The sequence below is a fragment of the Oryzias latipes genome, chromosome 24, assembly GCF_053564925.1.
Source record: "Oryzias latipes strain Hd-rR chromosome 24, Olatipes_Hd-rR_3.1".
NCBI lineage: Eukaryota > Metazoa > Chordata > Actinopteri > Beloniformes > Adrianichthyidae > Oryzias > Oryzias latipes.
In genome coordinates this window covers 16,161,240-16,180,823 of record NC_136260.1, presented here as the reverse complement: position 1 = coordinate 16,180,823, position 19,584 = coordinate 16,161,240, and the positions used below count along the sequence as shown (strand labels likewise).

Below are 19,584 nucleotides of genomic sequence, written 5' to 3'. Positions count from 1 at the left end.
AGAAGACAAAAAAAAATTAGCTGAAGAAGTCCTGCATGTGTAAAACTGTGACAGCTTCAAAAAAAAGGTTGTGGACTAATCCTGATTGGCTGTCCTGAACCGATGACAGATAACATACGCACGTGTCGTAAACGTTGAGCAGCCAGTTGAGACACATGTCGACGCAGAGGGGAACGTTAACCAGATCTTTGTATTCCTGCTCTAGGCCGTCGTAGACAGACGTCAGGCAGTTGATGACGTCTGGGACAGACAGCGGTTGACTGTTGTTGGTGAGTTTGAGCTGCTCGAAAGTGTTCTGGGCAACGCCAATATCCAGAAGGTCCACTGCAGCAGATGGAGGAGGATTGAGAGGAAGAGGAAGAGAGCAAGCTTTGGTAAATTTTAAAAACTATAGAGATGTAGTACAGAGATCTATAAAAGTAAAACAGGAAGAAAAAAAAATGCAAAACTAGCTGTTATTTATTCCAAAACAACTAGCTTCTGCTGAAGAACAACTACTGAGAAAAACATAGTTAAAAAATCTGATGGGAGACAAAACCAAAGCAGCAGATTCTTCCATTAGAATGAAAACTGCTTTCAAGCCGCAGCCTTGAATAGATTAGTATTTAAAAAGACGACTGACACGCACAAAGACTTTCATTGTCATGTTTTAAAATAAGGAAGAATGAAAGAAATCTGCTTTAAACCCATGGATAGAAACATAGCAATTAAAAAAACTATATTAAAAAAATAGATTTATTTACAAAACATGCATCAGAAGTGATCTAAGCCAGGCATATGCCTAGATTTTGATAACTTTGCTCATTTTCTGTTTTGCTCCAGGGCAGATGTAAATAGATCTGCCAACTGGCTATTCAGCACCAACACAAGTTGTTTATTTACTGCCCAGCATGAAATATGTCGTTTGTTGAGCACAGAGAGATAAAAAAAAAAAACAACAACAGGAGCTTCAGATACATTTCATTAGGATCAAGTTGAGGACAACTGCTGTTGTTGCAGAAAATTGTTGAGGATGTCTTATTAAAAACACAGAATTTGGAAGAGACTCAAAAATGAGTCAAACTGCTTTAACCTCATAGGATTACCAGGATTTGGATTGTTAAAAATGTACCAAAATATGTTAATTATATGTGTTGTGCACAAGAAAACAGCCATGTCTGAGCTCTGCTTGTTACCCTGCATGCCGTGCTAAAACTGGACTCATTAACATGCAGTCAGCACAGCCACACATTATCAACTGCTATCAGAAAGCAAAACTTTATTTCTCTCCAAAAGAGAGCTGAAAAAGGCTGTGGTTAATTAGTGGGATGCCATGCATGATCATTTGTGTTTCTCCAGCCTCCTGGCGCTGATTTAACCCAATTAGCCGCTGCGCAGTATCCCCGTCACACGTGTAAATGTGTGTGCCAATCTTCCACACACTAATAAACACTTCTGCTCACATAGATCTGGAACGATAACCAAAAGCTGTGTGTGTCTGCGTGCGTTCACGTCCTTGTGTTCTAATCTAATGGACAAAATTGAATCGCAGTGCCCCACATCGGAATCACTCGGGGTGATGCATTCCTTTTAACCAGCACGCACTCGTGATCAGAGAAGCAATCTGCGATGGCGAGCTGAAAAACCTGAATAATTCCAACTCATTAAAATTTAGCAAACAGAAAACTCTGATATGACTCTGGTACATCTGGATGAAGCTGTAAGCCTCTCTGTGGAAGAGCGTGCTGTTGCCGTGCTTTTGTTGTTACCCACAAACTTACAAACTGTGAGATGTAAATGAAGCGTGCCTGCGCAGTGATAAAAAAAATCAACAGCTGGATAATTGCTGCCGTTTGTCACCATTTTTATGCTAAAAGCTCGCATGCACCTGCAAAATGTGTGTACCTGTCTGCTGACCACCTAAAACTGCAGGGAAGATAATGGTCTCCTATATCAAAGCTCCCATTACAAAAGAGAAAGCAGCTTTTCTCAGACTGAGCCCACCTGTGCAGCACCACCATATTCAACGGGCACAGGCCGAGGCGGTGTGCGTCCACACATTCAGAAGCTGAGCCATATCAAAGACGAAGGAACCCTGGCCTCTGTGCAAACTTCTAAATCATCACCCCAACATCAAAAGCAGGGAACCAAAATCTTTACTTACAGCACAGTGCTTTCTGTAGTCTGCGAATCTTCATGGCTGTTCGGTATGCAGAAAACCTCACATTGTTCAAGTCCGCTGCAGGTTGGGGCGAGAAAAGAATAAAAATCAGAGAGGAAAAATCCCCTTATAGGGCAATACTTGCAGGACTTGTGTCTTCCTGTAAATCTGACTGATGTAATTGCCCATGGAGGTGATTGAGAGGTGCAAATGCTAAAGTGGACTATGTAACTAGGCTGGCGAGGTGCGTCTCAGAGGGCGGCGGCACTATTTGCCGAGCTGCTGGCCTACAGCAGACACTCCCAAAGTTTCACTGGTTATTATGATTCAGGCTGCTCATTAAAGAACAATCACACTCTCCATCCCACGGCGACAGACATGCACATGGATATTGACAGGGATGGAGCAGAGACATCAGTCCTGGGCACATCTGCCCTCAAATGAAAAAAAAAAGTCCTCCTCATGTTGAGTTCTGAAATAAAAATAGGTAATCAATCCCCTGCAGTACATTTAAATTAGTCTTCTTCCAAATGCCAATAAGCTTTTACTTTATTTTTTGTTGACACGAAAAAGAAAATCTTGCCAGTGGCAACTAACAACGCGTAGTTTCTATCTGAGACATGAGTTTTCAACCATTCTCTTAAGCTTTTGAGATATTTTAGGAATACCTGACGGACAAAAATAGATTTAGCCAAACAGTTTAGGGACATTTCAGTCCCAGGAGTTCTATCTTGTTCCTCCTTTCAGGCTGAGTAACGGCCTGTCATTTCTACCCACTGATATCCTCCCACTGATAAACCACAAAGCTGTCGATTATAGTCATAAAGCTTTGCATTTCTTTAACAATCACATTTATTTTCCTTTCACAGGAAAGAATTTGTGACCTTAAGACCCCTTTTTTGGTCTTCAAAGAAGATGCAGAGGCAAAAATGTCATACTTTGACATCCATTAAAGTCCTGTTTGTTCTGCATGGGTACAGGCTTTGTAGATGCATATAGTGTTTCTATTTAAGTCTCATATAACGCGAACTTAAAACATAGTTTTATTGAACTTGTGATGCTCTCTTATGTTTTATCTAGTTCTTTTATGTCTAAGAATGACCTCTACCCTTCTTAAAGTATTTTTTTGAAGTTCAAAATGTAAATACACTTTTTTATTTACTGCAGTCCTTTATCTTGAGAAAAAAATAACACCTTTTATTTTTAGGGTTTTGAAAGGCTTTTTCCCCATTATATGTGAGGCATAAAGATCTAAATACCAGTTCAGGTGACCAAACAAATCTGCATTTCTGTCGGTTTTTGGAAAATCTTCATGAACAAAAAAAGACGTGAAGTTCATGCATCAGTGTGTTCCAACCTAGTGACTGGTAGAGCTCTGTCATCTTTGGATGATCCCAGCAGGTCGTCTGCGTCTGATGACTGCAAGCACAACAAAATAGGAGCGCAGTTATATTTGGAAGCCCTAAAAAAGTTATAATAACAATAAAATCAGCAGGCATAGATGCTGAAACACAAACACGCCCAGAGCCACTTATGTCAAAGCACAAATTCACTCAGGGAGCTTTTCAAACTTTTCAAAACAGAAAAATACACAAAAGGAAAGAATACAACAACATACACATTGTAAAATGTGCACACACAGAAATTAAGATACAGAAATCAATAAAAAAAGGGATTATTTTAAAGAAAATAAATCCTCTTGGAAAAACAAAAATAAAGAACTAAAAATATAGAGACCAAGTTTTTAAATTGCTGTCACCAAAACGGTTAAAACAAAAATCGGAGGTAAAAGGGTTAAAAAAACACACACACCAAAAACCAATCAAATGCTGCATTCAGGGGACAGTTTTCTCAGGCTTCAGCTGCCAGTCAGCAACTGCTGGCTGGGATGTGGAGCCCTGTGTTGTTTGTGTTTGTATGAATACATTTCAAAAAGGCATCTGGCTGTCAGCAGTCACGCTCACACCTGTGGGGAATGTTGGGAGAAGACTTCTTTTTTGTGGATGGTGCTTTTTGAAATGCAGGATATTCCCTGTGGATGGTGGAACGGATCACTTTCTGCTGACAGCAGGAAGTGAAGTCAAACTGCAGCTGTGGATGGCAGAAGCTCTCCCAGAACGCAGATGTTCATCAATATTTAGCAGAATCGCTCCCTGATATCCTTTCTGATAGGACTCAAAGACCCTCACGGAACTTTCCTGGATTGCAAAAGTCTTTATTTGAATGCAGCGCAAGCAAAAGCAGAGCTCAGTTTAATTTAGTTTGACGCTTTAGTAAAAAAGGTGTTCATCTTTGCACTACTGTTCCTGCATTTCTAAAGGCTAATCATACTCAACCAAACCAGTACACTCGATGGCCACATCCCTGATCACAGGCTGGAGTTAACTTGAAAGTGATCCTCTGATTGTTCTTCAAGCCTGGCTTTTATCTCTTATCCCAGTTTAGTTGGAAGCTGCAAGCTCAGTGCACGTGTCATTTGTTTAAATCGTGTTCTCTCTGTGTCAGTCTACATTTGCATTGTTTGTTTGACAATGTGCAAAAATCAGGTCGAGACATGGGATTAGCTGCTGGGAAAAAGGGCTGCTTTATAGTCCAACAACCTTAAAGTAGAAACATACAGCCAAGGGTTTCAGGATGTTCATGTATTTCCTGGAATAACTTTTAAGAGATACTTTAGTATCAGAGATCTGTAGCCTCGGGAATCCCAGGAAAGAACAAAGAGTAGCCGAAGGGATGGGATGTTTTCTAATGAGAGCAGGAAGTCAAATGGGGTCACAGAGGAACCAAACGATTTCACGAGACTTGTTTGACCAAGACAGACCAGAGCAGCTGAGAAAAATTGACCAAAGTGACCTTCTCAGACTGACAGATCACCACTGTAATATTAAATCAGCTTATGAAGAATAATTGCAGCTCCCTTTGACGTTTTATGTGCTGCTCTGCGATTCCAGACAGCTTTGTAAAACTGAAGGTTAAAGTGGTTCTGGCTTCTAATTTATTTCCTGCTGCTGCCTAATTAACCACATGTATCCCAATTCTTCAGTGAGAAATTGGAATTTAGAATTTGTCCTTTATGGGAATTAAAAGAATGGAAAAAAAGTAAGTGCAAAGGATTTTTGGGGAAATCTTTATGGTTAAAAAAGGTGATGGAAACGAAAACACACAAGCAGGTGCTTGAATACCAAGACTGCAACATCTGCCTTTCTATTTTTTTTTCTCTGTATTCTCGTGGTAACGACATCAGCTATCTTTTTTTCCCGTTTTCTTGTGATAATATCCTCTATTCTTGTGATAAAAACATTTTTTTCTAGTGATAACATCACCTACTATTTTGTCATTATTAAAAAATAACTTGTTTTCTTCTAATGACATGATAGCACATGTCATTATTGTGACATATTGAAGTTTGTTATCTCATGATAACAACATTAACTATCTCTATCTAAAAATATCTAATACGGAAAAAAATATAAGTGACTGCATGAATATCCCAAAAAAAAAACAAAACATCTAGGAATCTATCAGTGTGAAAAATATTCAGGTTTCTCCAAGTCAGTCAGGCTTATCATACCGATCTCGTGACAGGTTATGTGGTGCTGCATTTAATCCCTGATGTTATATATTTTTGTTGCTGGTCTTGCTTCGATCTCCATGACTTTTGTTGTTTTTTTATTATAAAAAAAATGAACCGATTCCTTCTCTGTTGTAGCCCTGTGCGGCCTTTGAGTCTCAGCTCTGACAGTTTTTCGATTCCTATTAAAACTTTGAAAGTATATGATCTAAAGGAGCACATTGCTCACAGCTGCAGCAAAAACATGCCAGAAAGAGTGAAAAGAGACAGAGTGTGACACGTTGATCACACAGTGTATATGAAGTTCCCTTTCAAGATCTGAACTGAACTCCCCTCCGCAGGGGGCTGGACAAGCCGCAGTCTTAATCAGGGGACATTTGTCAACCTGAAGAAAGGACGCAGAGCATGGGAGGAGATGGGAGCAAACGCACAAAGGGAGTTTGGGGGAAATGAATGTGTCAGATAGTGATGTAGGAGTGCAAAAGATGTCATGGCGCTGAAAGTGACCTCTGATCAGCCCCACTGATGGATTTAGCGTTCAGACAGCAAATTAAGTGGGTTTAATGGAGTGTGACCAAACTTTTATGTTTCTTATATTTGTGGGCTAAAGAAGAGAGCGTATAGCAGTTCCCACTAATGAATTAAGAGTTGTGTTCTATTTTATTTCCTTTCAAAATGGAAATAAGAATTGAGAAAGTGTTTGGGTAAAGATTTTTCAACATGCCATCAACAGGACAGGATTTTTCTTTTTGTTGTTGCCAAAATTGGAGTTTTGGGCCATTATTTTGTGCGGATGTCCTTGAATGTGTTTTGTGTGTTCAGGGTAGGAACGGGTTGACTGGCTGTCATTCACTAGGTGGGCATAAACCTGCCCTAAAAGCCACAGGCTATCCGGCTTTTATCTCCAGTCCTTTGAGCAGATCGCTGCAGGGACAAACAGGAGGCAGCCATGTTCCCAGTCTGAATCCTATGCCTGATTGGATGATTAAATCTGCTATTTTTTTTTTTTTAACAAACCAAGAAATGACATCAAAGAAGGTTTTTGAGAGAGCTAACGATTTAAAGAAAGCCAACATCACAAAGGCATACATAGACACTGTGATTTGAATATAACTGTAACAAATTAATTGCTTTAAATTGTAGAGTTATAAAGTTTCATCTTCTTTTTTTGTTTGACACACTTGTCAAACAAAGCAAGAAATCAGAATACGTCTGCAAAGTCTTGACTTTGTGATTAATTTTCTGGGCACATTGGAATTTTTAAATTAAAACGTCTTTATTTTAAAGGATTCAAATATTCCATCGCTCGGCAAGACCTTAAAAATGCATCCTAGGGATGCAGATAAACATGACACGATGCCTGTCAAGCAACAAAACATCTCATTTGTTAGTAAATGTTTGGAAAGGCAGGTCTAAAGATAAGGCAAGTCTTAATGTTAATAAAAAGTAGTACAGTCCATTTTTACAACAGAAATGTGGTCTAGTTTGAAATGCTCTTTTACCCAAAGAGTTGTTTTTATATTCATTAATTTTTTTAATTTTGACCCATTGGACTGGACAACCATCAGGCTTGTTTGTCCTTCCTTTATGTACATGTTGGGTAAGCCCAGTTTGGTCATCATATCTTGCCAAAATAGACCACAGAGCCAAATAAAACCTCACACTGCCATCGGAAATGTGGGATTTTATAAGACAAATCAGAAATTTGGGTTTTTGGCAATGTGATATTAGGACAAGATATTTTTCTGGTAAAATTAGAGAACATTGGCATACAAGCTAAAGCTGTTAATAATCAAAAATCTATTTCAAATCAAGCTCTCATGCCCAACATTTATAATATGTAAGTTATAATACTGACCAACATAAAAATAACACATTTTTTAGATGTTTTGACCGTGTTTCAGGAGAACAATCTTCAGGTTAACAGTGGTATTAGGATGAGTATAAATAATCTCAAACCATTGAAATAATAGAATTACCACTGAGATTGATTTTATTTTCAGGCCGTTATACGCTCTCAGCGCAAACACAGCTCCCATATACTCACAATAAAGGCTAATGCGGCTTCTCATTACTTACTTGATGTAATAGGGAACCTTATTCTGGGAGACTGCACGTTGCCAGGGGAGCTGTACAGATGCTGCAAAAACAAAGACACAAGAAACAAAAGGGAGAAAAATAACAATTTTATGAAGTTATTTTAAACAAAACTGCATACATATGTTATTTCGAGCCTCACTTTTCCCTAGAAGTATAAAATGAAGCTCAAAAGGGAAGAAAACATTTAGAGAGACGAGGTCAGAGGACAACAGTAATAATAGATTGCAGAGAAAACCCTCAATAAGTAGTGTTATAAATTACATTTTTTTTAAATCACTCAGCTATTAAAGTAACAATGGTGAAATTTGCAAAACCGTAATGATAGAATTGTAGGTGATTTAAAAAAAAAGGTTAATTAAATGCTAATTTAAAACACCAAATGATTATTTTACTGTGCGAAGTGATAAATGCAATCTATTTAATTTGAGCAAAATCCAGTTATGTGGCCCCACACTGCAGTCATCCGTCATCTTTCACTGAAATGAACTAATTTAAGTAAAACTATATGAGAAAATGAAGTGACAAAACTGTTTGCAAAGTGAACATGGGATGAAAAAAACAAGTTAGGCAAAGATTTTAGAAGTTTATAGGTAAATACTTTAATCAATTTTTGAAGCAAGAATTCAAAAATGAGGCTCTTTAGCTGTTGTCCCAGTGTTTTCTCTACAGGCAACAGCAATAATTTGGCTGGAAGTGACCAAACTACCTGATCAGTACCCAATCAAAGGAATCAAAACTTTTATTTGCTTTAATTAGGAGTCTTCGAGAGTCCTCTAAATGGACAAATGCAATCCCAAAATATTAAACACTACAGGTTTGGTCAATGATATCAGCCCCACACTAAAATATATGAGTTAGCAGCGCAGAAAGCGTCAATTCACACACACTTTTTATTATTTTGATGAAATTTAATCGCCTCAATCAACATTTCGTTTTCATTTTTGTGAATTTGACCCAATAGTTTTAGTATATTGAACGCACAAAAACGTTTTGCAACTTTTATAACAGGCTTCTGCCCCTTCGATGTTCACAGATCTTGTTACTTTAGCAGAATCTATTTTAGAGAATATGTTTCCATACACCAACACACAAAGACAGTAAACCCCTCCCATTGATGTCACAACTCCACAGTCAGAGATGAAAAGACAGTAAGAGAAAGCGATTAAGTAAGATTGTGGGATATACGAGATGGATGGAGCAAGATAAGACAAGAGTACTTTATTGATCCCAGAGGGAATATTAAGCTACTAGTGTAATGAAGGCGAATGTGTGATGGAAGAGATAGTGTCATAGTGCTGGGAAGATGAAAGAAGAGTAGTATATTGTGTAGTGGAGCTGCCGAGCTCTCCGTCAGTGATGCAGCATGGCAGCTGAGCACCTGCTTTGAATCACACATCCGCTATTTTGTCTGCGGCCTGACAGCCGGCAAAGTAAACCAGGCGGAGCGCCTTTGATTGTAGGAAATAAGAAGATGAAGACACAGAGAGGAAGAGGCCAGCGGCTTAATGTTTCTGAATTTGTCTTCTTTTTTTTTTCTGTCTAAATCACACTGCGCTTGAAAAATGACCACTCTGAAGAGCAAGTAAAAGAAGGGAGTCTCTTAAGCTGTAATTAGGCCCTGCATTATTAAAGAGTAAAGAGCGCCGGCGAAAGTGCACGCTTCCACTGAATGTGTGCGGCTGAGGATGAGGAACCGTATTAGCAAGTGGAGGCAATGCAAGCCACACGCCATTTCTTCTTACCATGACAGGTAATTGTACTCACTGGAGAGGAAATGCTGAGAGGAGGGGCCGAAGTCTCTGTGCGCCTCCTGCAGGAGTTTCAGTCTGTCCTCCACTGCTACCTGTGAAACGACCACATGCAGAGGAGAGAACCGTGAAAGGACGGTTGGGACTTTCCAGTGGCCGAACATACGGTCAGGGCTTAAAGGATTTCAATTTCTGCACAGATATGTATGAGTGGGTTTTCCCAAGAACCCCAACTATGGATTTTACGGATTGAACTACAAAATACTACCCTCATTCAATTAGAATATTTTTATTTCAGATGTGTGGGTCCTCTCTTGCCACTCCAACTAGATTACCTGTAAATTGGAGGAATTTCTTCAACAGGAGTGGTGAGTATCCAGAAAATGTTTCACATACAAAGCCTCAAAAATGGCTTTCTACCTTCAGGGAAGGTGTGACAGAAGCAGCAAAAAGAAATTTTCCTGTGTGCAACATCAGGCCTTAAAGACCCATTACGGTCATCTTTTGAGCTATTTTTAAGCATTCCCAGTGGCCTTTTTACTATGATGATGCCATTTTTAGCTAAAATGAAAGAAAGAAAAAACTGGGCCATTTTCTTGGACATAGTTTCTGCAGAGCGGCATTAGTTCATTAAAAATTCCACTCTGATTTGTGGACGGGACTGTTGGCATTGAGCAACCTGAGAGCTATCTTTTTACACACTCTCCCGTGAGCTTCCAGCCCCTCACAACCCTGACCTAACATAACCGGTGAATAAAAAGTGCCGAATAATATTGTAGCTATCCAGCCGTAGAGTTCTGAGCCAACTTTGGGCCAGATGGGTAAAAAAGAAACAAAGATGTAGCCTAGGATAGGGCTTATGGTCTGTATATCAACTTCTCTCGACTCTTGAGGGCTTTGTGATTTGAAGAAAAAGATTAAGACAAGAACTAAATTGACCCTGAATAACAAAAATGTAACAGTAAGAGTGCTTGGAAATAAAAGATAAGGGAAAAAAACCTGATCCCAACGAGGAATTGGATTTGTTGCGTCCATTTACATAGAAGTAAAAAAAAAAGTTTTAAAACTTTTGACAATCATTAGTGGAATCCTTCAGAAGGATTAACATCTCGGGAGGTGTGACTGCAACCTTTTGGTTCCTCTTTTTGACTGGCAGGACTATATAGCCCCTCTGTAATTCTGACTCTTGCAGGAACACATCCCTGCTTTGGGGATTATGGCAGCCAGATCACAGTTGTCCACACAGGGATTCTGTTAATTGGCACAGAAAGGCCAGCGGTTGTGTTTCTCTTTGGCCACTGATGAATTCTCTGCCCCTCTGGCCCACAGCGAGGCAGATGGTAACTGTCTGCATATGAAAACCAAATCAAACAGCACAGTGTAACCTGGCTTAGCAGTAAAGCAGCTGTCTATGTGCCAAGGAAAATGAAAGAGAGGAGGGGGGAGTCAAAGAATAAAACAATCTCTTCCTGTAATTTTGGTCCCTCTAAAGGTTTTCATGATGTTTGTTGTTTTATACAAGTTTGTCCTCCCACTAAAACAAGGAACCCTGCAGCACACAGCTCCCTATAAGCCTTCTTCTGCACAAACATTTGCCAAAGCCCTCATGTTAGATTTCTTTATCTACAGTCACGTATACAACAATAGTGCAGTAGAAATCAATGCAAACACAACTAGCAGCAAGTCCAGGAACACAGAAGAAAAATGCAATTTCATTTGACTACACAAATCTATGATTGGGAATGGAGCATTCAAAATTGCATCCTTATAGTGTTTGTATAAGGAGAATTGAAAAACCCAAACTGCCTAACTAACCCAAAATGGCTCCTGTGCCAAAAACAAAAGTTTTAAACCCCAATTCACAAGTTCTCCTTCTTTTTTGTCTTCTTTTCTCTAAGATAAATTGTAGAGAAATGAATTTCCCTGCAGGGCTTAGACACGCTCCATTCGGAGAAACGCAGACCAAGACGATCAAGTTTGGCGAGAGTCAAGCAGGTGGCTTTATGTGCTGTGATAGCTGTATCCACTGATGCTTTGGGACAGAATCTCACATTAAACGCAGAGCTGTGTTCAACACCAACACACGTAGAGGGACAACACACTATCTCTAGAGAATTTGCTAGAAAAAAAAACAACATTCCATAGCAGCAAACAGAGGGGAAAAAAGATGAAAACTGAACAGGAGAATGAAGAAAAGGGGATAAAATTTTAAAAGAAGGTATTTGTTGCATAAAAAATAAAATAAAAAGGAAGAAAAAAAGTAGGCTAGAGTGTTTGGAGGTTGAACTACCTGCAGAAGTTTCCATCTCATGTTGAGTTGGTCCAGCTGTCTGGAGGCGGTGGAGGACAGCTGGATGTCCAGCGGCGTGAGCTCTGCAGAAAGTTCATTGACTATCCGAATATCCTGACGCAGAGGAGCCACCTCGTCTCTGAAGGCCTGGAATCAGTGTTATGTTAGTCTTACAACTTTTCCCTTTAATTTGGACCTCCTGCACACTCATTTGACTCACAATTGTGTTATCGATGTGGTCCTGCAGCGAGTCGATGAGGAGGTCGCCCACAGGCTGCCAGGAGGCTTTGGCCTCCTCCGCCCGTGTCAGCCGCAGGTCGAGCTGGTCCATGGAGCTCTGCAGGTCCTGAAGGCGCTCCAAAGCCTTCTCCACCTGATTCTGCCAACCGCCTACGTGGTCCTTCAGGCGCGCCCAGCGCTCCTTCACTTCCACGGTCTGCTTACGGATCGCCCGGGCCAAACCTCGGGCCTTCTCCTCGGGAGTGGGGTCTACAGCGATTCAAATTAAAAGTTGTAGCTTTGATAATCTGTAGTTTAGAAAGTTAATCCTGATATAATCCAGAAATTTAGATAATAAGACCTCCTAGTGTCGATTATTGAGCGTGTGGTCACTGTGGGTCAGTGGAGAACTTTGGCTGTTGCCCAGCAGATGCACTGCTTTCAAATTGTCAGATCAATCCTTTGCAAATCCTTTGTAGCTCCAAAAGCTGAAAGATAATGGCAGCTAAATGGCTGAGTAGGGGCATAAAATCCTTGTCGACAAATCCATTGGCAGCACCTTTCAGTTATGGTTTTTCGCTCTTATTTTGTTCAACTCTCATCCTACGAGAGGATATGAGAAATGGAAGAAAAGAGAATAAAACAGTTTACCCTGGCAAAGCGGCAGGACGAAGAAATTAAAGAAATGACGCAGGGGCAGAAAGATTGAGCGAATGGGGTAATTGCTAAAGATTGAACAACGTTCGCAAAAAGAGAAGAGCACTCTGCAGATATAAAAGCTACCTAAAGACTTATTTAAACAGCAGAGAAAGATAAGCAGCTTTTATGAGTTCCAAGGCCTCATTTCCTGTGCAGTGACTGTAAAACTACATTTACCTGTTGCACCTCAACAAAGCTTCAGTCTGCACATGCAGGCCTGACAAACGCTGTCTTCTGAAGGTAACAAAGGAGGAAATAGTTTTTATAAGAGATTTTTTTTTAAAGATCTGTTTTTTTGAAAGAAATATGTTTTTTCCGTACAATTTTTATGCTTTGATATCTGCATCAAAGATTACACTTAACAAGCTCATGTCCCTCCCCTGCACAGCCCCCTATGCCTCCTTTAATTATTTACGCAGTAGGGGTTTAGCTGGAAGAGAAATGTGCTGACTTAACAGAGACTTCCGTGCTACATTTAACAGAGAATGTGGTTTGACTTAATGCATGAATTTGTTTAATAAATAGCATGGTTCAGTAAAGTTTTATAAGCACTTACTGAGAGAATTAGAGGAAAACCCACCCTGATCTGGTTTGATCTTCAAAAGGAAAGATAGTCCAAAATAATCAGAAATGTGACATCCAACTGAGCGGACCAGCTTAAAATGATTGGCATCTTGCTTCAGCATTCTGTTTATGAGGCATATTTCCAACAAGAGCAGCGTGATATGCAACTAAGAAAATTCTGTTCAAGAAACTTTACAAAAATAGGATAAAAAAGTACAATGCTGCAAATTTATAACAGGTAAAAAAAAAAGTCACGACAGAAATGACAAAAAATGATTATCTAATTATAAATTGCATATTTAAATAATCTCAAATACAGTAAATATGAAATATATATGAAATATATTTGAAGTTAATTAAATAGTTAATTAAAGTTAATTAAATAGTTAATTAAATAAATAGGTTTGCTTGTTCATTTTAGCTAGCAGCGGCATTTTAAAGTGGCCCAAAATAATAGAAAAAAATAAAATAAAAATCTGAAAAAAAATTAAAATTCATGAGAATAAAGACTTAAAAAAAAAATATATATATATATATATATATATATATATATATATATATATATATATATATATATATATATATATATATATATATATATATATATTTTTTTTTTTTTTTTTAAGTGACCAAATTTGACCCCATGGCTTCTCCGGGGTTAGAAATACACAACTAAAAATAAATGAACAAAGAAAATCGAATTGATAGCTTCTAAACAACAAACGAGCAAAAGATTAAAATCAGAAAAAACTTTGAACTGAAAAGCAAAACTAAAAGGGCCATTACAGCATATTTAATGATAGTCCTAAAAAAAATGCACTTCCACAAATAACTTAATCATGAGCTAGATATGAGCTACAATATCCACAAAAAAGGAAAAATCCTAGGGTATTTCTGTGTTTGCATCCTGCAAAAAGATGTTTGTGTATTAATGTCCACCAGGCACATCAGCAAAAACTACCCCAGTTGCAGAAAGCTAATTCACAAATACTTTCAGACATATTTTTGATGAATTTCCATTTTTTCCCAACGTATTTATCTAATGCACGTGTAATTAATTAACATATTCAGTGGGGCAAAAAAGTATTTCCTTAGCCACCAATTGTGCAATTTTTCACACTAAAAAAGATGAGAGGCCAGTAATTTTCATGATAGGTATACCTCAGTTATGAGAGACAAAATGAGAAAAAAAAATCCATAAAATGTATTTAATTTTCTATTATTTTTTAACTTTCTTTAAAAATCAGACAATGTGTTTTTTTCTGGATTTTTTTTCTCTCTCACATAAGTGCATCTCTATTATCTAAACTACAAAGATAGGAGAATAATTTCTATTGTGCGCTAAAACAGGATTGAGTTTGCATTTTACCCTTTTTGTATGAAATCTAAACAAACCTGTCTTTGGCTGAAAGTTCTTGCACGGTTCTCCTGGTCCCTCTATAGGTTGGTCTGCCAAGAACATCCTGGCCTGGTCCAAAGCGTTGATTACCAACTGCTCACGTTCCTTCAGTTCGGAGCACAGGGCCTACAGGAGATCGGAAAAGGTGATTATTATTTTGGTCTGCATACAAAGACACAAAGTAAAGAAACATGCAAATACAAGAAGAACACTTCAGAAATCTACAATTTCCCTGCAGGTTTATGCACATTTGATTCTAACCTCCTCAGATTTTATGCTGATAACCTCTAAATGAACTTTTAGCCAGCAAGGTTTGCTAAAACTTTCGTAATTCCACAAAAAAACTGTTAAAGCTAAAGAACAACAGCAAATGTTTGCGCACAGCTTATAGACCGAATAAAACCATCCAATACTGCACCAGCAGATACTATGACAGGCTATGTAGCAGGCACACAGTTCAAATATACAGTTATACACACACAAGACATAAAGTCCACATGACCAGATAATTAAAGTTTACAAAATAACTTTAGAAAAACCTTCAAACTCATGTCAAGCCATCAATTTCCAAACAGCAGGATATCAAAGTAACAGCATAAGTATAATTATTGATGTTGAGTATATGGCTGACCCTATATGACTTTACTGCTTATTGGAGTGTGTGATTGCATTGTGATGTAGTTCCAGACGTCGTCAAGAAAGTTGATTAAATGTGATGTTTCTTTGGCAAAAAATGGAACTCTTCAAACTAAAAACAGACAAGTCCATCAAAAAGTGATGCTGAAAGTTTTATCCCTGCGTCAAACAGTAAGCAAGAAGCAGATTACGCTACAGCTATATATGCATCATCATGTAAAGATACAGAATAAGGAAACAGAGATTGCCTTCTCCCAGTGCCATGACAGTGTCACCGTCTCTTGTGGATAAGCGTGTTGTCACGCTGAAATGAAGCATCCTGCTAGACACAAATTACATAACCCTTTCTAATAAATGGTTTGCCCCGTTCCAATGATTTCCTCCAAATTCACATGGCAGGAGCATAATGGGCAGAGGCTTAGAGTGGGGAACTTGAGAGACAGAAAGTAAATGAGAGGTTATTGAGGAAAAGAAGTGTGAATAGAGACGAGAAGAAGGTCGGAGAGCCAAGAACGTGAGACCGTTTTGGGAAAAAAATCCACAAGTGAAACATCTGAGATTGGTAAAAAATCAGAAATTCCAAAGATTATGTTCCAAAAAATAACAAGAGGTTTAGTGAAAATACGCATGTTTTTTTTTTTTGTTGTTGTTGCTTGAAAATGATGCATTTAAACAACTGTATGTTTGCGTTTGCAAAAATTTGGGAAAGAAAATGCATGAACCCCAGAGGCTGGGCTTTGCTACATCGATCCCATGAATCCTAAATAGAGGTTATTAATTATAATAGGAAACACTGGACTTCCTGTATTTTGCATCTCATTACCTTTGAGAATCAAACCAGAGAGTCTAAAAGCTGCAACTGGCGCGGCATTGAATAATTTCCTCTCACTGTGATCCAGTCGCTGGTTTTCTTAACAGTTCACAGAGATAACATTACTGATTATGTTACCTAAATGTAAAGTTAGTCAGACTTTGCATTACAAACCTCAGAGATAAATAATAAGAAAATATGTCAAGTAAATCCCTATAAGAAATATTTTGTGCTCATAAAAATGCATGACCTTGACTGTGTGTGTGTTTGGGCACCCAGAAATTATCTGCATGGCACAGTTTGTGTTCACATCTATAGAAAGGGTTGATGTGTGGCTTTAACACAGCAGCTTATCGTCATGCCCGGTGATGTGTCGCCTAGAAGATATCATCTCGGCAAGACTACTTCCAGCCAAACATCCCTCTTCCGGCTCAAGAAACCTTCCTATCTCAGCCCCCACAAATCATACTACACCTAAAAAATATACACCACCACCCAGAAATATATCAGAAGTATTAATATCTGCTTCAAAACTATAAAAAGAGATTTTTAATTGTGATGAATATAAGGCAGTTCAGTCCAAGTAGTTCCGATTACTGTGATCCAATTTGATCCAGATCACTACACAGTCTTAAATGTGTAGCACCTCTATATAAGTGACCAAAATCTAACAATTTTGACTTTAATCCCTATACTTAGTGAGCAAAAGGTAACAGAGAAGATGAATATTCCATATAGAAAATTAGGAAGATCTCCAGAAGAAGCAAACATGACGGGCTAGAGTCTGAGAAGACAGGAAGGTGACTGACAAAGTGGAAAAGTTCTGGAAAATCTGTTTTAGGGAAAAGCGAGGCAGGTTTAAGACTGCGGCAGTGAAAGAACAGGAAGATCAATCAAAACAAATTCCCTGAAAGATAAGTTGGGGCACATCAAATACTGAAAAAGTTGTGTTTTTTACTACATTTCCACCATGTGGAATTGTTTGGTTTCAGTGTTGTTGAGGTTGCCTGCAGGTCTAAGGAGCTTCAGAAGCAATTCCTCTGATTCATCATAGTGCAAGCTTTCAAAAAACTGACAAAAACATAACTTATGCAAACAGAGACAACCGCGAGTTTGATAAATATCCTTCTTTTCCATGAAAGCAGCAATGTACGGGACTGTTAATGCATTTCAGTCTGCTTTCAGCTTCGCCCATCCAAGTGCAAATGGTTCCAATCAATCATGCAGGCACAATGATTAAGATTACTTCACTCTTTTCACTTCCAACTGCGCAGTCACGTCCTACTGAGTCACAGAGAGACCACAAAGACAACAGTAAAAGTCTAAACTTAGCTCAGACCGATGCCTCTTTCTATTCATTTATTGGGGTTTATAAAAGACCAACACTTCTGGCGATGTGACCGAGCCGCCAATTGTTGCTGAAAGATAAGTCGTTAACGGCGTCTGCAAGCTGGCTTGATATTTAAGCTATTCATTTAATAGAAAAGACTGATGGGTTTAATCAGCTTTATGGCTGGATAATTGAAAGCACAATTAATACATTCTATTATGGTCATTTTGGCAAATAAAAACAGGCAAATAGTTGGGCAGGAAAGCAAGAAGTTCCCCATGAGAGAATGGACAATCGCCACCTCTCTCTGTCTCTCCAAGATTTAAAAGTCTGGTGATGTATTGTACGGAATATACCAATCTGGAAGGTGAAAACAGGCTGTTCGGATCCTTCCATTAACCATTCCTCCACTCTAAATGGTCTTTTTTTTAGTCTAATTACACTTGCTTGCTGCTCACTCTCCTTCACCTTTTTCCTTTTCAATGCAGAACATCGCTCACACATTCTCTTTTCTTTCGGGCTTAAATAATCCAACATTTATGGTTCTTTGCTGGGCTAAGTGGCTTGGCCTTCATTTTTTAATTCTCTTAATTCCCCCTAAATAAAAAAAGAAGAAACTACAGGAAAAGAAGGACAAGTGAAAGTTTCTTGATCTTGACCTCAATACCCTGCTGATTAGGATTTTCCTTACATCCTCTCGCCCTCCTCTCAAACGGAGCAGAATGGTGGAGTCTTTGTGAGCACAGAAGGCTGACAAGTGAATGAGCGTAAGAGAGCATGACTTGTTCGAAGATGGAGTCCTTTGTTTTGTTCAGCTCCCTCATCCCTCTTAGGGTCAGTGAGACCTCAAGGCCAATCTATTAGAGGTAGAGTACAGGAAAGAGAAGGGGGGACGGCATCGCAGACTAAATGAAAAGACAGCCTTTTAGCAGCCATGCTCCAAATTTCAATTTTTTGGGGAATTTTTGTTTTAGTGCTTTTGGTAATAAGAAGTTGGGAAGACAAATCAGGAAATAAAAAAGACCCCCAAAAAAACAAAACACTTCAAAGTAAATGAAGAAAAGAAGTATTTATTCAGTGGTGAATTTCTGCTCTTACAGAATCATTGCCAATAAGACTTTGAAACTGTCAGCATCAAATTCTACTTTGACATCAACTGTATGTTACAGCAGCCACTTCCAATAAAAAGTCTATGTAAAAGTAAGCATGTATTTTGGGCTTCCGCGCTTCAAACTTTGTGTTCGTGCATAGCTTCACACATTTTTACGAGTTTTCGGGCGTACAAAACGCACAGCAACTGAACGCGTGCTAAAAGTTAAACCAGGTCAAACTTAAGGAGTCTGAATTGGTAGTGATCCATGGATGGCGTCCCTTTTAATTCGCGGAAGTGCCAAATGTTGATCATGAAGGAGAAACCTAGGAGAGCCTAGGCTCTTCCAACTAGTTGGTAGACATGCGCTAGTAAACATACTGTGTGTCCAGTCTGAACACCATAGGCTAAACGTATGTTCGAGAACAAGCTAAATGCTAGCAGAAGAGCTCTCAGCGGACAAACTCTCAGTAACAAAAAGGGGAAGAGGGGGTGGGGTTGCTCCGCACCAAGGATCCTGCCCACAACTCAGAGGTGAATTTCTAATCAACTACTGCTGCTCTGTAGAAACTATGTCCTTTTGATTTTGGCTAAAAACTGCATGATCAGAATTGAAAGACCACTGGAAACACTTTTACAATAGATTAAAAAGATGACTTATAGCGGAGAGAAAAAAATGTTTTTTGAAGACTAATTAATTTTTTGGGGGGGTGCGGTTTCCATTTTGCATCATTTAAACATAATTATGTCAGAGAAAGGTTTTATTGAGGCATGCATTCTACTTCCGGAAAATGATTTCTGATTAAATCATTAGGAGACTATTCTTAGCAGGCACTAAAGCAGCCGAGAAATTGATCGCCTGCTGCAGGAAAAGGAAACTCAGTCTCCACAGGAGATCACTTATCTGCCTTTCCCGTTACTGCCTTCAAAGCAAGGATGCACTGAGAATATTGATCTAATGCCAATTAGTTTTTTTATTTTCTTTAA

General features: G+C 38.8%; 1 protein-coding gene across 6 annotated transcripts in view; it reads right to left on the bottom strand.

The window, feature by feature from the left end:
- Positions 1 to 19,584, bottom strand: part of utrn (utrophin) — a 143,423-nt gene that overhangs the window by 34,480 nt on the left and 89,359 nt on the right. For all 6 annotated transcript variants that reach the window (XM_023953087.2, XM_023953086.2, XM_023953091.2 and 3 more), the window contains 8 exons: positions 14,727 to 14,856; positions 12,070 to 12,338; positions 11,850 to 11,996; positions 9,576 to 9,654; positions 7,791 to 7,851; positions 3,498 to 3,559; positions 2,144 to 2,218; positions 123 to 324 (listed from right to left, as the gene is read on the bottom strand). In XM_023953087.2, the coding sequence (XP_023808855.1) occupies positions 123 to 324; positions 2,144 to 2,218; positions 3,498 to 3,559; positions 7,791 to 7,851; positions 9,576 to 9,654; positions 11,850 to 11,996; positions 12,070 to 12,338; positions 14,727 to 14,856 (1,025 nt within the window). The remainder of the gene's footprint in view (positions 1 to 122; positions 325 to 2,143; positions 2,219 to 3,497; positions 3,560 to 7,790; positions 7,852 to 9,575; positions 9,655 to 11,849; positions 11,997 to 12,069; positions 12,339 to 14,726; positions 14,857 to 19,584) is intronic.